We start from the raw sequence: 20,706 nt of genomic DNA, 5'->3' as shown, positions 1-20,706 counted from the left end.
GAAAGACAGCAGGAATGTGTCTTGCCTCAGAGATGAAGACAAATGAAACACATCTGGAGAGCCTGAAGGAGAGCACCTTCAGGGAAGGAGGGAAGTGTTGATGTGGAAAGAATGAGTGAGAAGAGACATGTGGGACCATGTAGGAGGAGACCATGTGGGTGAAGACACTTTTCCATCTTCTTTGAGCTAGAGGAACCATCTCAAAATATACCCCAGATGAAGTCAGTGGTTCCCCCACTAGAAAGTTCTAGAGGAGTGGCAAGATAGAAGAAAGCCTGAGAAACTTTGGTATGCAGGATAATCTGGTGACCTATCATGCTTCCTAGGAGACTCTCCATTTCCCAAGGATTCAAACTACATATGCCCTTCATGGCTGTATCCTCAGCACTGAGATCAGGGCTAGCACTCAGTGGTATTAAGTAATACAAATTGATGGCATTGGAGTAGAGAGAAATGAGAAGCAGAGATATTGGGGTTCAGTGAGTGGTTTCTCTGACAATGACTTCATGACAATGACTTCATCAGTTCCTGTTCAGAAGCACACAGCAATATTATCATTAAGGAAACATAAAAGAAACATTTACACAGACACAAATGCAGGTGAAGGCTGCATTTAATTTTTTTTTAATTTTTTTTAAATTTAAATTTTATTTTTATATTCCCCATACAATTGCAACCCCAAGCCCTCCTTTCCCTGGCCCCCACACCCTGTAGAGTGTCTCTGGTTCATAGTTGTTTGTTGATTTTGATTATATAGTTATTCTTTTTCCTGGTCCCTTATTTAAGTTTTCTAGATTCCTGCTAGGAGTGAAACCGTCAGTATTTTTCTTTTTCTTTCTGGCTTATTTTGCTGAGCATGATTCCTTCCAGCTCCATCCATGTTGCTGCAAATTGCATGTGTTTATCTTTTTTGAATGCTGAGTAATATTCCATGGTGTATATGGACCACATCTTCTTGATCCAGTCATCTATTTTTGGGCATTTGGGTTGTTTCCAAAGCTTAGCTATTGTAAAGAGTGCTGCTATAAACATAGGGGTGCAGGTGCTCTTTGGAATTGATGTCCTTTGGGTAAATACCTAGGACTGGAATTGCTGGATCATATGGAAGCTCTATGTTTGGTAGGTCAAGACATCTCCACACAGCTCTCCATAGTGGTTGGACCAGTTTGCACTCCACCAATAGTGCAGGAGAGTTCCTTTTTCTCCACAACCTTGCCAACATTTGTTGTTGCTAGTTTTTTTAATATGTGGAAGGCTGCATTTTATAAGGGCAGGTTTATTAGGGAAAAGGGATGCCTGCATAGACAACGGTAGGCAGTCTTAGGGCAACAAGTATCCTTATATAGTGTTCTTTGGGAGGGGGTTCATTTATTTGTGGAATTTTATTTATTGTGGAATCTATCACTTCTAAGGTTGGCTTGGGTTAATCTATAAAAACTGGTGATCTTCTTTGTAATGATTGGCAATTCACCATATCCCCACCTCCAGTTTCTGTCCTTTAAGATCATCCACAGACATTTTAATAACAATAATTTCTATCCCACCTGTTTTTTGGCCTTGTGAAATCCACCTTAAATTTTGTACTCTAAACTTTTATCAGAGACCTGGTTAAAGAACTTGTGTCGATAATGGAAGACTTTTGAAGCCTCAACCCAATGGAAGATATCACAAAGGAACAAGAGTGTTTTGAGGTAACATCTCATCACCCAGACAAAAATAACCATGGGAGGGCCTCTCTGGTAGCCCAAGGGTAAAGCCTCTGCTACCACTGTGATGGCCCTTCGCAGTGGCATGAGTTTGATCCCCAGCCAGGGAGCTAACCTCCATGGCGCAGCAGACCTCTCCTGTTTCACCCACTCCTCCCCTTAGCAGTGTATTTCAGTAGATCTGCCTGTTCTGCTCCCCACTCTGACTCTGGTGAATTCTCTTCCCCCCCAACCCCCATACCTCTGGCCTATACCACACAAAAGTAAATAAATAAAATGCAAAACTAAATAAATAAAATCTTAAAAAACATACACACACATGGGAGGTGGAACTAAGATGCCCGATTCATGTTATGGGGATGGACAACATTCAAAAGTGAGGGATGCTCAGTTTATTGCACTCCTGGACCCACATTTGAGTTACACCAGACTCTACCAACTTGCTTTTATCTTATTTCTTTTTCATCCCCATAAATGCTTCCCAAAGCCCCATCCTTGGGGAAACTGATTTGAAAGCCTTGCCTCCAGTCTTCTACCAGGTGACCTTGCATTTTAACTGGTTCTTTTCTCAAAAGTTGGTGACATGGTTTTTGGCTTCCTTGCCATTGGGTAGTAGGCTCCCATTCAGCAACAGCATCTGAAGGGGAGCGCAGTCTTGTGAGGCTCTTTACTTGTGGAATTGAATGCTTAGAGAGTGTCAGAATTGAGTTTGAATTCTCAAGCACCCTGTTGGTGCTTGGAGAATTGATTATGGGTGTGGGGAAGTCTCCATACACATGTTGGAATTGGGTCCCAGAATCCTTTCAAACAGTGACTATATTTGCAATATATACCAGACAAAAGATTGTTATCTAGAAAATATAAAGAAATAAGGAACTTCTAAAAATCAATTATTAGTTAACTAGGTAGAAAAATTGTAAAGGAAACTCACGGAAGAGAAAGTCCTAGTAGATGTATATAAAGGAAGTAGAGTTCAATCTTATTAATAATCAGTAAATGCAAGTGATATGCTTACATTTTCATACACTGTTTAAATAAAGCCTTACACTGATACTTGTTTAAACAGTAGGATGACTTATTTTTTTATTTTTTTAAAGATTTGTTTTTGCATACAAGAGCTGGGGTGTAGGTAGGAGGTGCAAGGGGGTGAGATGGTTCACCAGAGAGAGTGGGGAGCAGAACAGGTGGATCTATTGAAATACACTGCTGAAGGGAGCAGCAGGATAGACAGGAGAGGTCTGCTGCGCCATGTGGGTTAGCTCCCTGGTGGAGGACCCAACTCAGGCTGCTGCGGTGAGCTGCTGTGGTGATAGCGCTGAGTCTTAACCCTTAAGGCCACCAGGGAGGTCCTGTGCATTATATTATAGATAATAGCAATGCAAAATAATTCTTGTCCACTGACATGTAAATTCTGTTGGGTGAAGAGTTGACTGATTTGCCTTCCCCACAGTGGGAGAGGCCAGTTTTGTACCATTTGCATTTTCATTTCAATGTTCCTGAATACTGAAAAACTAAGGAGGTAGTTTGGCATAAGATGTCATTAACTTTCTCATCAATGAGTAAAAATTTGTATGAGAGTTATGATTTTACCTATTTTTGAAAATTATTCTTTAATATATGAGTGTATATATATATATATATAATATGTGAAATTATAGAAAATGTAAGCACCTTTAGTGTTCTGAAACACTAACAGAGATCTGTGAACAGAGATATTTGCGATACCTTAAATATATAGGAATGAAACACTGATGAACTATATGTCCAAGAATAGGAGACAAAGTCACAGATTGGCATTTGATATTACTATTAAAATCATTACAGATAGATTTGTCCATGATGTATATCTATAATCTAAATTAAAGTTGTGGTTAATAAAAAGTTGTTAACATTTGTCAAAACGCTAATGCTATAATGTCAGGTTTATAAAACAGGATCCAAATGGTATCTATAGCATGACTTGTTATATTGTTTAAACAGAGAGAAAAGGGAAATTTGCCAAAATATATGAATAATGTCACCTCTGAATAATAGGATTTAAAATGTTTGGACCTTTCTGAAGTTTCTATTATGTATTGGCTTTAGAACCAACAACTACTCCCCACCTCAGCACACCTAAGTGACAGCAGGCTCCAGGCCGAACACAGGACAGACATTACATATGTAGGATACAAGGGGGGTGTTAGGATGGAAGGTGCTAGGATGACAGGAGGGGCAGGTCAGCCCTTTTCAGGGACTGAGCACCAAAGCCAAAGGGGGATTTGAAGGGGAGCACTGTAGTTTCAGAGCACAAAAATTTTTTTATGCTTGGGAATCTTCTATCTCCTACCTCCTGCAGAGTCCAGGATGGCATCCACTGTGAAAAACAAGACAACAGACCCCAAATACAGTCACTTGTACTAAATCCTATGCCACTAAACTGAGTCTTAATTAGTTTTGGGTCCCCCAGAAATGGAATCTTAAACTAGCCAATAATCCCCTGATCAGCACCCGTTAGGTATAATCTGCCCAACAAACCCTTACCATCCTCTGAAGGAAGGTAACCTTGCAATAACCAACCTCCTTTTTTATTTTTTTAAGATTTATGTTATTTATTTATTTATGTATACAAGAACTGGGTGCGGGGGTCCGGGGTGAGAGGATTCGCCAGAGACAGGGTGGGGTGCAGGACAGGCAGATCTGCTGAACCAGTGGGAGAGACAGGAGAGGTCTGCTGCACCATGTGGGTAAGCTCCCTGGCTGGGGATCAAAGTCAGGCTGCAGTGGCTGTTGATAGCTTGATGGAGCTGAGACTTTAACCCCTATGCCACCAGGAAGGCCCCCCCACCCCACCTCCTTTTTTGTCTAGTATAACATTCTTGTTCCTTCCTGCTCCCTTCTATCAAAATTAAAATTATACAACTTCTTGGATCTCCTTCCTATCTGTTAGATTTGAATTGATTTTGCTCAAACTTCTAAAAGTTTTAATATGTATTATTTTTTAACACCATGAAATGTGTGGCCAGTGTGTCTGCAGCACCTTGCAGGAACTAGCCAGTAGAGCACAGATGTGCCTGCCTCAAGTGGTGTGGGATACAGATCAGGCTTTGCAGGACTTCAGCTACAATCATTTCTCCCTCAGGGTCTAAACCACCTGCTTTCAAGCTCGGGTCTACAGGAAGGTCTGCAGGTGTTGAGGGAGTACAGGCTCATTTCAGGATCTGCCTTCCTAGGTAGGCCTCCCTCTTTCCCTGAGGCCAGGAAGTCTGTGGCTGTCACTACCCATTCTTCCCAGATCTACTGCCTCCAGTTACCCTGCCTACATTCAGCAACACGCCTCCAGCAAGGATCTAGGCTATGTTCTTTTATGAACAGGGCGTGACTGTTGGGCCAATCAGTAAAGCCCATGTCTAAAAATTAATAAAATGTGGCTTAGATTCCTTATTCCCAATGTGTGCAAGATACATCATAGCCTAACTGAAAGAAGCAACCATGAAAGTCTATCTGGTCACTTTCCAAATGTGGCCCTAAAAATCAGTTGCAGGAAACCAAGGCCTGCATTATGTTAGTACAGCACCTGGCACACTGTAGGGGGGCATATACATTTGACAAACAATCTCCACATAGCAGCCGCTGTAGATGGAGGGCAGTTTAGAGTAGGATCCTGGAGAGGTGCTGATCTCCAACACTTGGTTAAGACAGCACACAGTAGGGTTGCTGGAAATAACAGAGACTCGGCGCTTGCCTGCAGCAGGCAGCACCAAAAGTCCTTGGAGTCAGGATTCCTCCTCACTTTCTCTCCTCAGTGCCGGTCATCTGGTGTCCTAGGCTTGCGCGACAGAGGCCCTGTGAGAAGAAATTGTGGTTCTTGGGACCAAGGTGCGACCTCGAGCCAGAAAAATGCTGGGGAACTCAATTTCCCAGAGGTCCGCGCGCGCGCAACTTCATTTCCCACAATTCTCGCTCTGTTTCCGGCGCGGCCGAGGCGCCGCCGACGGCTTCCGGGTTTGGGCCTGGCGCTGCGGTTCAGTCGGCGGCGGTGGCGGCAGCGGCAGAGCGCGACGCGGTGGTGGGATCTGGGGAATTGGCATGGACGTTTCGGGGCAGGAGACCGACTGGCGGAGCGCCGCCTTCCGGCAGAAGCTGGTCAGTCAAATGTGAGTAGAGGCCCGGGCGGCGGTCGGAACCGCGGAATCTTCTTTCAGGCCCCCCCCTCGCGCGGTGGGCGAGGCCTGGGCCGGACCCGCGGAGACCTTAGGCGTTGGGACCCACCGGGCCCGAGGGTGCTAGGAGGCCGAAGGCGCCGGGGACGCGCGCGAGCCCCAGGGCACGGCCTTACCCCGGCTCTCCCCTTCATTCCCGGCCGACACGGGCAGTTCGTTAGCTTTCCTGAGGCAGAACTCTGCAAACCGACAAGCCCTGGTTATGAGTCATCGTCCCGAGCTTTCTCGCTCGTCGTTTGTGAGCTTTGGGTGCATACTTTCCTCCTCTTTGAATCGCACTGAATACGAAAAAGGAAAGGGACAGCCGACTAAGTGCTTTGTGATTCCTGTTCCAGAAAAGGAACAGGACTAAGTGCTTTGTGATTCCTGTTCCAGAAAAGCTGCTCAGGGTGGGAGAATGAGATTGAAGGGGGTGGGTGGAAGATGAGATTGGGAGGCTAGGGTTATGGGTGGTGGGGACCCTTCCCCACGAAATATGGACTTCACTCTCAGGAGAGAGGCAGAGAGGAGACCTCTGTCCTTCCGAGGAGGGAGTGAAGAACTGTGATTAGTGCTTTCTGCACAGCTTCAGCAGCTGAACCCTTCAGTGTTAGGATTGCCAGTGTTCCCTAGGCCTCAAATGCCAGCGGAACTCCAGCCCCTTACCACTGCTTGTTTCATTTAGCAGTCTTACTGAGTTTACTGGAGTGCTGCCCATTTGCTTGAGACCAGCCCTTGTCCCCAGGGAACCCACCACCAGAACAGAATCTTAAAGTGCAATTTTAGGAATAATAGACAGTTTTCTTGAGTAGGTCAGGAGCAGCCTTGTGGAATAGATTACAAGTAAGTTGAGTCCTAGAAGGACAAATAGGAGTGTGAAGGGTCAACTTTCCTCTTTGAGGCACAAGGAAGAATGCGCGCTCACTGCCTGGAGTTCATTACTGTAGGCTGATAGAGTTCTGGGGTGTGAGGAATAAGGAGGTTCAGGTGATGATAATGGAATGAGAGTGAGGAGGCGCTGGCACGTTAGTGGTGGGAGTACTGTGCTAAGGAGTTGAGCCTGTATTTGGCATGTGGCCTACTTTGAGGTAGTGGAATGCCAGAGTTGGGAAGATCCCCTGAGTTGCTGAAGATGGATTAGAGAGAGGCCAGGTAGGCCATTGTAAGTATTGAGCTCTTGGGGCTGGGGACCTGTCCTTCATCTCTTTATTCCTACTGCCAGATCACTGCCTGTCACATGCTACAGAAAATGACTGTAGAATGGCCCAGTAAGGCAAGAGAATATAAAGGTCTGTGTTAGACGGTGGCAGAAACTGAAAGAGGAAGATGATTCCAGAGAAAAGGGAGAGCTGGCATAGACAGTACTTGATGACTAACTGGATGGAGGGGGTGGGGTGTGGTGCAGCAGTGTAGATGGAAGGAAGTGGGCCTGAATGCTGGGAAACCTCTTAGTACAGGGTACGAGGTAGTATTGTAAAGTACTGACGAATTAGTGGCGCTGGGCACTGCCATGGAATAATCTGGGAACAATTCTGCAATCTTTCAGAATCAGTGAACATTGTTTTTTAATGCACTGGAGTTGCTTATAAGATGAAATCTTCAGGGGTGGCCCACTCCTACAAAAAAAAAAAAAAAAAAAAAAAAAAGTCCCCAGGTCAAAGAGTCCTCTTTGGGGAAGTCCAGAATTTAAGAACTGAAGGATGAATTGTCACCAGAGGAGATATGGAAGATAGGGGGGAGTGTCATTAAGCATCTTGGGTGTTGGGGGCTGACCAAATACTACATGATTTATCTCTCCCTTTTGCTTCCAGGGAAAGCAGGCTCACTCTTTCTTTGCTGAATTTCTGCTTGTGTTTCCATTATTGTTGTAACAAATTACCACAATACTGTATCTTCAAAAAGCACAAATTTATTACCTGATAGTTTCCATAGATCAGAGGATTAGGTAGAATCTGCTTAGGGATTTAACAAGGCTAAACTCAAACTGTTCATAGGATTGCATGTCTTTTTTTGGTATTTTTTGTTGTTGTTGTTTGTTTTTTTAAGATTTACTTGGGCCTCCCTGGTGGCGCAGGCGGTTGAGCGCTGCACTGTGAGGCTGTCCGCAGCCTCTGCAGCGCCAGTTCGATCCCCGGCCGCCGGCAAAGGTCCCACAAGGCGCGACAGACCTCTCCTCCCATGCCCGCTGCTCCCCTCAGCAGTGTATTTCATCAGTCTGCCTGTTCTGTTCCCCGCTCGGGCTCTGGTGAATTCTCTCACCCTCCCGAACTTCTGACTGTACCAGTACCTGTGTAAATAAATAAATAAATATTTATTTATGTATGCAAGAACTGGGGTATAGGCCAGAGGTGCAGGGGGTGAGAGGATTCACCAGAGACAGAGTGGGGAGCAGAACAGGCAGATCTACTGAAATGCACTGCTGAGGGAAACAGTGGGGAGACAGGAGAGGTCTGCTGTGCCATGTGGGTTAGCTCCCTGGCCTGCTAGGGATCAAACTCGTGCTGCAGTGACTGTGGATAGCTTGATAGCACTGTCTTTAACCCCTGCGCCACCAGGAAGGCCCGGGTTTGCATGTCTTCCTGGAAATTCTGGGGTAGAATTTGCTTCTACCCCCGGTTGTTTGCCAGATTCAGTTTCTCATGGTTGTAGGAATGATGTGTCTTCATTCCTTATTGAAAGTTTGTTAGTCTGGGATCAGTCTTTGTTCCTGTGGGCTGCCAGCATCCTTTCAAGCTTTCTATGATGGGTGACTCCAGCAGGGCTGAGTTCTTCTGCCACATCTCTGACTTCAGCTAGAGAAAATTCTCTGCTAAGGGCTCAGATTATATTGGGCCCACTCAGACTGTTTTAAAGTCTACAACTTTAATTACATGTGGAAAATCCCTCTTGCCATAAAATGTAGGATATTCACAGGTTCCTGGGATTAGGAGCCCTTCTGCCTACTGGTATGAAGAGTTTAAAAAATTGTCCTCCTAACATCATATGAGTTTTCTCAGTTCTCAGATTTGTCTATTTTCTCTCCAGGCTCCATTTTGAAAGTGGTGGTTTGATTTAAATTGGGATACTTGACATTGTTAACTTTAACTGGTATTTAAAATTGGCCATCCTGGAAAGTGGCTTGATCCTAGGTAATTTATAGTTGACTAGAAATGAAAAAAAGCGTATAACAAACTGGGAAGCTTCAGTGGGAAGGAAAGCATCTAATATCTGCTTTGTTTTTGTTTTTTTGTTTTTTTTTTTATAGAGGCATGTTTTATTTATTTGTTTGTTTGTTTTGTTTGTTTTGTTCACACATGCACTGGGCACAGTCAGAAGCACGGGAGGGTGAGAGAATTCACCAGAGCCAGAGCGGGGAGCAGAGCAGGCAGAAGGACCGAAGTACACTGCTGAGGGGAGCAGCGGGCAGCAGGAGAGGTCTGCGTGCCATGTGGGACCCTCCTCCAGTGGCCGGGGAGCAGCCGGGGATCGAACCGGCGCCGCAGAGGCCGCGGGCAGCTTCGCAACCCAGCGCTCAACCGCTGCGCCACCGGGGAGGCCCTATCTGCTTTGTTCTTTCCTCATGGCTTGCAACTATCTACCAAGAGCCTAGAGAACACTGCTTCAAAGCATGGGCTAGATAAACTACCTTCCCATCTCCCTGTGGAAAACATGATTTTGAATTGGTGCTGATTAGGACAGCCCTTGGGACTGTCTAGTCCAGCTTTCAGTTTATCTGGGCCTATCCTGGACTTCTGCCTCCCCTTGTTCGCCACTGTCCTGAAGATAACCTACCTGCCAGTGACTTTCCTTACCATTACATCAAAAGTCCAGATATCCTGCCCTCTAAGTCCCTCCCCAGAGGCCGAGCCACAGTTTCTGTTATCCTCCACCTTGTTTATCCGCTTTTGTGTCTCTTCACTTGAACAGTCCAGGTTCTTCTCTCTCTCTCTTTTTTTTTTTTAAACAGTTCACTTTTTTTTTTTTTTTTTAAGATTTATTTATTTATTTATTTATTTATACAAGCACTGGGTACAGTCAGAAGTGTGGGAGGGTGAGAGAATTCACCAGAGCCAGAGCGGGGAGCAGAGCAGGCAGAAGGACTGAAGTACACTGCTGAGGGGAGCAGCGGACGGCAGGAGAGGTCTGCGCGCCATGTGGGACCCTCCTCCGGTGGCCAGGGAGCAGCCAGGGATCAAACCAGCGCTGCAGAGGCTGCGGGCAGCTTCACAACCCAGCGCTCAACCGCTGCGCCACTGGGGAGGCCCAAGGTTCTTCTCTCTTTAAACAATTTATTATCAAGTAAGGTATTCAGCAATGGGAAGACTTCTTTCCACTATATTCATGACTAGTTCCTTCTCTTCATTTATGTATGTGCTTATATATCAAATACTCAGGATGCTTCTCTGCCTAAAGTGGGTGTTACCCCTTGATGTCTCTCAGTCCTTTTTAGTTCCCAGTAGGACTCTAGTCCTATGAAATGTGGCATGGTTGAAACACTCATTGCAAGAGTGCAAAAGTAAGTATTTTTTCCTGGGGGCTATGTGTGTCACTATCATACTACTGTGACCTTTTTTTCCCTCCTGTGCTAACATGCATTGTGAAGCTCTGGCACCCCCTTCCACTTGTTACCTGAGTGATCTTGGATACGTAATCTTTCTAGATCATTTCCCTCATCTACGAAATGCCATGATTCCAGCCTATCTCATAGGGAAGATAGGAGGGAAAAGTGGAGACCTCTGCTCAAAGCTTAACAAACAACTCTGACTCAGTGATGAATTCATTCCCTGATGCCTTTTCCCTGGGCCCTTGGAGAGTGAAGGTGAAAGCCCTGAGCCTGGTTAGGGAACTGATGACATGTAAAGGAGCCTGTAGGAAGGGTAGTTGTGAACTGCTGGTAGGTTCATATCTGTTCTTCATTGAACACCCATTTTCCCTGCAGGACCACAGAAATCACCATCAAGCCCCAGAGATGGCCTTTAGCCTTTCTCATGGGGTTATTGGCATTGAGCATGTGAATGGTCTATAGGCTCCCATGGTGCAGGCACCTACCTATAGTGGTCAGATCTGTGCCTGAACAAATGAAAGAACTCCAACAATCATTTCTTTCCAGTTCTTTTAACTTTTTTTGCAGTCTTATTCTTGAGACTTTATGCCTCCCACTCCTCAGTGCAGCTGATTGCACATACAGGTGTCTGTTGGGCTGAACAGATTGTACAGGGAAGAGACCCCAGCAGGAAGGACAGTCCTGTGTTGGTGTTGTAGTCAGATGCCAGGGAGGCATGCAGGGAGTGGTCAGGTCTTGGCAGACTCTTCAGCTTCTTCTTCTGGGGATGCCCTCAAAGGGAATTCTGTTCCAGGTCAGGACCTATGAGACACAGAGAGTTTGATCTAGACTGTTAGGAAAAAGTCAAGTGCTGTATAGCCAGAACAAAATAAAGCAAAGCAAAACCTAAAAGGAACAACAGAACAAATAACTGAGCAGCATCTTTCAAGGGTAAATGAGTGAATCAGGCATTTTTCTGCCCTCCTGCCTCTGATAGGGGCCGGGGTGGGGGAGGGGGCGCAAGGCGCACAGCCTTTGATTGTGGACACCTCAGCCTGGAGGTGCAGGGAGTGTCCTGAAACTTATTTGTCAGTATCCTGCTCGTGGGGTTGTAGGCAGAAGCAAGTAAGGCTTGGAAGAACCTTTTCTATGGCTGTAGTGTAAGCATATGCATGGCAGGTTCACCATTGATTCGGGCAGATGGAAAGGAGAGTCCTGGAGCCTTGGATAGATTTTACAGGCCTTTAATGCTCTCTCAGGGAACCAGGTACACAGGGGACAGACCAGCCTGCAGGGAGGCCAGGTGGGGCTGGGAGGCTGGGGAAGCAACCGTGCCTCCCAGCCCCCTACGCGCTTCCTTCAGTCTTCGGGTCTGGCTGGAGTGGTCCTCCTAGTGCACCCGCCTGCATTAGCCCTTGCCTCCGGGCCAGGTGTCCACAATCAAAGGCCGCATGCCCCCCTCCCCTTTGCCCGGGGCATCCACACCAGTGGACGGAAAAAAGCCTGATTCACCCATTACCCTACATTGACTTACCCCATTTCGGGCTCCCAACAGTCCTGTGCCCTCCTAAGTATACTTCTGGCTCTTGTTTTCCGGCGGGGAAGCTGCTGAGTCCTATTGCTTTCTCCATAGCCTGCTTCTTGTCCAAAAACCGGGCTGGCTTACAGGCTTTTGTGTCTTACCATCTGCTTGAGCATCTGCTCCCAGAGGCCAGAGACCCTGTTTGTCTGTTCATCTCCAAGCCACTGACTTCAGAGTCCTGACCCACCACCTTCCTGCTTAGACCAGAAGTGACAGTGAGGGACAGACTTTCTCAGCAGCAGCTGTCGTTCAGTGGTGTGCTGTGCCAATCACTGCCACAGGAGCTTGCTGTTGCAGCTCATATGTTAACTCCTCAACTCTTCACACTGGCCCATCAGTAGATGAACTGGTTAGTCCCATTTTTAAGATGAGGAAACTGAGGCATAAAGGCGAGGCCACTTAATGGTTAATATTCTGCATGTTACAAATGAATGCTTGCTGAACCTAGCAAAGGTAGCAAACCACTTTTTATTTTTTTTTTTTAAACTTTTTTTTTTTTTTTTAGAGGCATGTTTTTATTTATTATATTTGTTTGTTTGTTTTGTTTATACATGCACTGGGTACAGTCAGAAGCGCGGGAGGGTGAGAGAATTCACCAGAGCCAGAGTGGGGAGCAGAGCAGGCAGAAGGACTGAAGTACACTGCTGAGGGGAGCAGCGGGTGGCAGGAGAGGTCTGCGCACCATGTGGGATTCTCCTCCGGTGGCCGGGGAGCAGCCGGGGATCGAACCGGCGCCGCAGAGGCCGCGGGCAGCTTCGCAACCCAGCGCTCAACCGCTGCGCCACCGGGGAGGCCCAGCAAACCACCTTTTAATCTTTGAAAGAGAGATCATGGTTTTTTTTTTTTGGAATGAGGGGAAACAGTAGCTGGCAGTTAGCCCTTGCCAGGTGCATTGGGAGAGCCAGTTAGAGGAACCTGCTGCTGGGGAGAATCCTGTGGGCAATTTTAGGAACTCCCATGAGTTGTTGGGCCTCAAACAGTGGCAGAAGGGCCATCCAGCAAGCTCTTATTGATCTTTGGCCTCTATCACAGGCTGCAGTGTGCCCTTGTGCCCCCATCAGCTCCCTATTGAAACAACCCTCCCGTCAACCACAGCTGCAGCCCTTAGTCCGTTCCTGACCTGTAGTCTTACACCTGTTAACAGCTATTCCTGATGGGCTGGCTGTAGCTAGTCCCAGACCTGTGTTGGGCATTGTGTGGTGGGCAGAATCTTGACCACACAATTATCTGTCTGCCACTGATACAAAGTATAAAGGAAAGCATTTCTTGCTGCACTTAATGTTGGTCACATACCCAACTAGAGGGTACATTTTAAAAAGAATTCTGACAGGTTTTTAAAAATTCAAAATGGAAAGTTTAAATCATAACACCAAGTAGTGTATTTTATTTTTTTAAAGATTTATTTATGCATACAAGAACTAGAGTACAGGCCAGAAGTGCAGGGGGTGAGAGGATTCACCAGAGACAGAGTGGGAAACAGAACAGGCAGACTGACTGAAATACACTGCTGAGGGGAGCAGCAGGCAAGACAGGAGAGGTCTGCTGCACCATGTGGGTCACCTCCCTGGCCAAGATCAAACTTGTGTTGTAGAGGCTGGGATATCTTCACAGTGCTGTGCTTAACCCCTTGGCGCCACCAGGGAGGCCCCCAAGTAGTATATTTTAAATATCCCATCCTTATATATGCACTGCTCATCACTTCAAGTTATCAACTCTTGATCATGGACATCAGCCCTGCCGCCACCAATTTTTTTCTCCCAGCTCAAAAAATGTTTTCCAGTTTTATCGAGAAATAAACCATAACCCTTAATTATTTTGATACTCAGAATATGTGAGTGACTGCCCATTGCCTGTGAATTCAACCCTGAGCCTGAATTTCTTCTGCTGGGCTATGCTTAACGCGCCCAGCTCACCATATGTAGGGACGCAGCTCTATCTAGCCACGGCTGCTCTGCATCTTGTTTGCTATTGTCTGAAAGAACCATCCTGCTGAGGCTGAGCAACACAGCCCCATTCCACTGGGTTTCCATACCGGCCCACCGCCCTCACTTTTCACACACATTCCATGCAGAGTTTGCACTTGGATTGTTTGGAGGTTCTTCTAGTGTGAATCTCTCATGGGGGTGGATGCTCAGTTCTCCAGTCAGGAGTGCTGTGGGTGCGGGATTCCCAAGTGTCACTGTGGACCTGTACAGGTGCTTTTCTAGTGGGCAAGACAGCATCTGTACCAGCTGCTGCAATGGGCATATAAGTTAGACCATGTTTCTGGAGGGCCATTATGGCAATACTGTTTATTGCAGTAACCTTAAAATGTTTAATTCCTTGGGTATTTCCTCCAGGCCTATAAACAGGAGAGTGTTTGAATCCTGATGATGATAAAGAAATGCTCATCTCCACATCATGTTAGGAGTGGGACAGGCAAGACAAACCAGCAGTGGGAGCTGGGTGAGATTTGTGGTAGCTGCAAATTCTGGGTGCAGTGCTGCTGTTAAAAATGATATGGGAGGTGCTCCATAACACAGGGATATCAAGAAGGGCAGGAAAGCAGGCACAGTATGTAGTAAATATGTCTTTAGGCACAATACAGTAGTAAATATGTCTTTAGCTGTGATTTCAATATCCATTGTGATTTTTAGCACATATATACTTGCAATTTTTGTTAGCAATAACCATATATTCTTTTTATAATCAGAAATCTTTTGCAGAAGAGGTGGACTGTTTCTGCAGATGAGGAGGTAGTAACCTATGGTCACAGATAGCTACCATAAAGTGGAAAGTCCCTTCGTGCTCTGCCTTCACGGTGACTCTCTTCCCTCATCTGGGCCCCTGGTGCTAGCACAACCTTTCTAAGACAACTCTGATCTCTTTGCCCTTACTAAGAAACAGTCTTCTCTCAGTCTGAAATTGTCTTTCCTTTGTGCGTGATGCAGGAGCTCCAGACTGGGCCCTCTGATTGCCCTCATGGCTGGCTTTCCCCCTCTTTCTTGCAGCCATTTTTTCTCTTCCCTGCACAGTGCCTTGGCTTACACAAGAGGACCATAATGATGGCAGGTAAAGTTACAGAAAGCAGTGCTAGCTTCTCACTGCTTTCCAGGGTGTATGGGAGGCAGTGCTTGTCAAAGAAATGGCTCATCACTGACCCCACTGTCCTCTGTCCTCCCCCTTTCCAGTTTCTGTTCAGTCTTCCTCCTTTGAGGAAGTGATTCAGCTGCTGCATGTGGTGGGATGTCCCTGTTATAACGTAGAGAATACTGTATTTACCCAGAGGAGCTGTGGTGGGTCACCCTGGGCTCTTGAGACTCTGTCATCCTGCTTTGATTTGGGCTAAGGAGGATTCACAATGTGAAAGTGCTGCAAGATTCCCTACCAGGTGCTATTAGTGGGAATTCAGGTGTGAGGCTGTTCAAACTCAAATCCAAGGATTGGCAGGGCAGCCTCCTGAGGCCAGGGCTTAGGAGCTATTGCTTGCCTCATGCATTCTTTATATTGAAGTGACCCACATCTACTATAGCAGATAACACAAGGGTGCAAATCTCTAGTGTGATGCCAGATGAACATTCACACACATAAATGGTCCCATAGCCACTGCCCAGACTGACATCTTGAGCAGGCCCAGTACCCAGCAGGCTCCTTCTCAAGCAGATCCAGCCCCAATCTTCTGATATCTGTGGCTTTGGAGACATTTGTGCTTGAACTTCTTATCATTGGAATCACACTATGCAATCTTATGTTTACTTCTTTCATTCAGTATCATGTCTGTGAAATTCATTCTTAAGGGTATCAATTATTCTATTATTCTGTTGCAGGTTGCAGTTGTTTTCTGCCTTTAATGGGTGTTGGGTTTAGTTCCAGTTATTGGCCGTGTAAAGAGGGCACCAGTGGGGCTTGGGTCATGTTTTCTGGTGTGCACATGCACTTACTCTCTGGGTTGTGCACCCAGCGCTCAATTGAGAGGTGCAGCCTTGTTAGCCAAATAGTTTTCCCAGGTGGCACCAGTTTACAGTCCTACCAGCCACATGGAGGCAGAGCAGAGATGGACTGGAATGAGAGGGTATGGGCACAGGAAGCCAATCCCAGCAGCTTTGGCTTGTTTCTACCTCCTATTTGGTCATTGTTTTCAGGAGTTGTGGACACAATATTTCATTCCCTTCCAGATAACATTGTAGAAGAGTTCAAAACAGAGAGGTTTTTCTGTAATTTTCCTGCCCAAAGATGGTTACTGACATTTTGACTTATTTCCTCCAATTTTGTTTCTATGTGCATATAACTTTATATATCTGTTTTTTAAATATGTAAATATACACACTTGTATTTTTTAAGTGGAATTAGGCTTCAATTTGAGTTGTAGCTTGGGTTGTGTCCATCTCCTGGGACACTCTTGCCATGTACCCGTGACTCAGGTTCATGCAAGGAGTGGACTTGGCAGATCTGGCGATGGGACTCCTCTACATAGTTGGGCAAAGGGCTGGACCAACTTGTGGTGTGGTGATACGTTTTTTAAGACTTCTTTTGTTACCAGCTTCCAGATCCTAGTCTCCTTCAGGCTGAGGGGCCGTAGCAGGTGTAACTTGGAGTGCACATTCCCTCCCTCCCTGTGTGGGGGCCCAGACTGAGTCATTGTGGGGGCGCTCTTGGGAGGAAGTTTCCTGCAGGCTCCTTTGCACAGTCATCCCACATGCTTGACGTGAGAATTTTATTTACTGACATATTAGAAGTTCCATTATAGACTTTCTCAGACATTCACAGAAGTAGAGATAATAGAAAAATGGTCTCCAAGGTAATCAAGAGTTAGTGACGTATGACCAGTGGTTCATTATCTCTTCTTACCTTGCCTGGACTGTTTTAAATCACATCCATATACCATATGATTGCTTTTCTTTTTTCTTTTATTTGATATGAATTTTAAATTACGTAGGTGTAGTTTTTCTCATTGATCAAGTTCATTGGGAATTGAGAAATCTTGAGAGGAGATATCGGAGAACTTAATGAAACAAACCAGAGGAATGTAAAGAGAAAGTATTTAAGTCTTAAGTTTGTATGATTAGAACATTTCTTTTTGTAAGACAAAAATATATCCTTTGCTACATGTAGGTGGATGGTTAGATTCTGAAATGCGTATTTTTATCTTGTTAAAAAAACATTTCTATGTTTTTTCTAAGTAATCAGAGAGTCACAATGCAGAATTGTGGTAACAAATTAAAGGAAGAAGTCCTGGGTACAGTTTAGTAAACATGTTTCCAGCTACCTCAGGGTCAGGAATGCTCTCCCCTCAAGGCCAGGTGTTAACTTTCATTACTGTTAGTGACCAGTGTCTCATTTCCTGCCTCTGGGATGAAACCCCCTGGCAAGCTGGGACTGTAAACTCTGCTCTGAGAGCTGTGGAATGTGTGATAAACTTTTGGGACACTCCTGGGGGTCAAGATTGCTAATGAAGTAGAAGCTTCCTGTATCCTTGTTTACTGAAACAGGAAGGTTTGGCAAGTGAATGAGATCTTTCCTAATAGCTAGCGCTGAGCATTTCTCTTTAGACGAAACTATGACATACTTTTTATGTGCATGTTGTCATTAAACTTAATTCATTTTTATTTTATCAACATAATGTAGCACATAAATTTGAAAGTCAAGGACTAATAATAGACAAGAAACTATTATGGATCTCTGCTTACTGAACCCTCCCCTGTGACTCTTAACTCCTTGAAGATTCTGGCACATGCCTGAGATTCTAAGGAGTGTAAGAATGTTGCCCTGGAGGCATCGAGTTTATGAGTTTTATTAATTGCCTGTTGACTTTCTCTATAGCTCCCTTACACAATCTTATCTCTGCTTCTCCTTCTTCCCCCAGTATTTTACCTTCTGGGTATCAGTATAGAATTGCTTTTTTTTTTTTTTTTTAAATATTTATTTATCCATACAAGCACTGGGTACAGCCAGAAGCGTGGGTGGGTGAGAGAATTCACAAGAGCCAGAACGGGGGAACAGAACAGGCAGACTGATGAAATACACTACTGAGAGAGCAGCGGGCACGGCAGGAGAGGTGTGTGTACCATGTGGGACCCTTGCCGGCGACCGGGGATCAAACAGGCGCTGCAGAGGCTATGGCAGCTTCACAGAGGCAGCTGGCTGAGGCAGCTTCGCAGCCCAGCGCTCAACCACTGCGCCACCAGGGGAGGCCCAGAATTGCTTTTTTTTTTTTTTGTTTTGGTTTGTTTTTTATTTATTTATACAAGCACTGGGTACAGTCAGAAGTGCGGGAGGGTGAGAGAATTCACCAGAGCCAGAGCGGGGAGCGGAACAGGCAGAAGGACCGAAGTACACTGCTGAAGGGAGCAGCGGGTGGCAGGAGAGGTCTGCGTGCCATGTGGGACCCTCGCCCGGCAGCCGGGTATCGAACCAGTGCTGCAGAAGCTGCGGGCAGCTTCGCAACCCAGCGCTCAATCACTGTGTCACTGGGGAGGCCCCAGAATTGCTTATGTTTCAGTGTGATGGCATTCACAACTGAGCAATAGTGGCATACTGTGATCTTACTCCTCAGCCTCTCTACCCTGAAAAAAATTTGCCTTCTTAAAAACATGTCCCTTTTTTTGTGTGCATGCTGCCAATTCATCCCATATCTTCCAGTTACCTCTTGGTAAAATTATTCTGGTACTCAGTATTGTCAGGAAGTCTGTGAGTTCCAGCTTTTTCCCAGGACCTGCCTTTAGAACCTTCTTGGGCAGTGTCTAGAGGCATGGTAAAGACAGCCCTCTGCGTCCTTGTCTCTTGAGCTGCAGGGCTCTGGTGTTAGGCCATTTGTTTCCTGTTTTGCTCTTTTTGTGGGTCATTTCCCTCATTCATCTAACTTATAGAGAAAAGGCTCACTGGAGTTCAGTTTTTGGAGGGCATGCCAATTTGCAAGTGTTTGGACATGTAGGTTGGAAATCCTTCCTTGGGATTAAGGAGTTTGGGAAGCATGACTTCCTGTTTCCAGTACCATTGTAATGGTTGAGCCACCTGCCTGGCTCCCAGAATTCAAGTCTTGTGCTTCAGGGAAAGTGCTTCCCATGATCTCATTTCTCCTGTGGATCTCATTCCTCAACCCCCATGCTCACTCTGCCCTGAATGTTTGAATGTTGACCCTCTGACCCACCTCTGGTTTTCTTTTTCTGCTACCTGCCTCTTTATTGTTTTAGTGCTGCTTTCGGGGACATTTCCTCAATTTTATCTCTGACATTTTTATCATATTTTATTTCTTTGTTTATTTCTTTGTTTAAGGACTTTGTTCTTTAAGTTTTCCCTCTTTGTAGCATCCTGTTCTTGTTTATTATCTCTGGATAATAAAGATCATTTCTTAATATTTCCTTATTCCCGCAGAGTTTGTTTACTCCAGATGACTTCACCTGGAGCATTTCTTTGCCACATTGGACTGTCTGGGAGCTCATGGGCACTAGGAAAATGAGTGGTTTGTCCACTGGGAATTCACTGGCTCACATGGCTTTAGGTTCTCTTAGTCTTTCCTCCAGAGCGTGGTCTTCCAAACATTCCTGCAGGGTGAAGGCCTGGTGCCCCTGTGGAGGAAGCTGCACTAGGCAGGTAGGTGGATGGGCATGTGAGTGTCAGCAGTGAGTGTGCATCTAGTCACTTGGGTGGCCACACAGTCTGCTTCTTTTAATATCCTGCCCATTCCTTAACTGGGTGGGTTGTCTCCCTATTCCGATGACCCTCCATTTTATGCTTTTCTAGTGATTAAATCTCCAGTCATCTCCTGGCATGGGGGTGGTTACCCAGCATGTGAGCAGGGGAGGGGATGCAGGGGTAGATTTCACCCAGGAATCCTGCCCTTTATCTTCGGTCTCTGAGTACCTGGTACACCGGCTTGATCCTTGGGAAGATCTGAGGCAGCACCCAAGCTGGTGCTCCACTCTCCTCACTGTCACTTACTTGGGACACTGCTTTCTTAGTTGACTTGCTTGTCTGTTGCCACTTGACCCTGTAGCTTTCCACCTTCTGAAATGCTGCTGATGGGGACACCACTCTGGTTCTTCCCATCTTTGGGGGTTTGTGTTAGAGGAAAACAAAAACTCTTTTTCTGTGGTTTTAGTGAGGTTTGAGGATGGAATGAAATTAGATGTGCAGGTTGACGTCTCATTTAATTCTATTTTTAAAATGACGTCGTGTAAGGAATATATTTGGTTTGTAACTTAAGCTAGCTTGATTGAAGTCAGGTGCCTCCCTCATCACAGGGCTTTGTTTTGCAGATTGGGTTTCTTCTTTTTAGTGGGTCAGAACATGACATTTGGGACCTATATGTTTTTCATTATGACCAGTTCCTTACCCTTGTCCTCTCTAAATAAATTACTGATTTAAGAAAGTTTTCCAACTTCTAAGACAGTGGGGGAAACAAGCCTGAATTAATGAAAAACAGGTAATTTCTGAATGGGATGTATGAAAACCAGAGATGTGATATGAGTCAGAGTTGTGTTTCCCTGTCAGGGCCCCTGTGGGGATTTGCTTTCTGTCTGGGCTGTCTGCACTTTGTGGCTGTCTCACCAGTGTGTGACACATTGGCCTGAGCCGTGCCTTACCAAGCATGAAGCACTCCTGGGCTGTGCCACAAATGTGGGGAGCTAATCTGAAAACATGCAGGGCCATTGCACAGGCCCAGGGTGAGGGTGGGATGATCACTGTCATTGAACACCCAGATAGGGAAGCAGAGCTGTCAGCACTTTGCCCCTTGAA

General features: G+C 45.8%; 1 protein-coding gene across 6 annotated transcripts in view; it reads left to right on the top strand.

The window, feature by feature from the left end:
• Positions 1–20,706, top strand: part of MED15 (mediator complex subunit 15) — a 78,113-nt gene that overhangs the window by 1,816 nt on the left and 55,591 nt on the right. For 3 of the 6 annotated variants that reach the window (XM_054690626.1, XM_037497342.2, XM_037497341.2), the window contains exon 1: positions 5,741–5,842. The exons of 1 other annotated variant lie outside the window; for it this stretch is intronic. In XM_054690626.1, the coding sequence (XP_054546601.1) occupies positions 5,775–5,842 (68 nt within the window). In that variant the 5' untranslated portion in view covers positions 5,741–5,774. Of the gene's footprint in view, positions 1–1,633; positions 1,692–5,544; positions 5,565–5,740; positions 5,843–20,706 lie in introns of those variants that run through there. 2 more of the 6 variants (XM_054690627.1, XM_054690624.1) reach the window with 2 other exon arrangements.

Source organism: Talpa occidentalis, unplaced genomic scaffold, assembly GCF_014898055.3.
Source record: "Talpa occidentalis isolate TD23 unplaced genomic scaffold, MPIMG_talOcc4v2.1 talOcc4.8, whole genome shotgun sequence".
NCBI classification, from domain to species: Eukaryota; Metazoa; Chordata; class Mammalia; order Eulipotyphla; family Talpidae; genus Talpa; species Talpa occidentalis.
The sequence above is the reverse complement of the archived record's forward strand: the minus strand, read 5'-3'. Positions and strand labels throughout refer to the sequence as shown.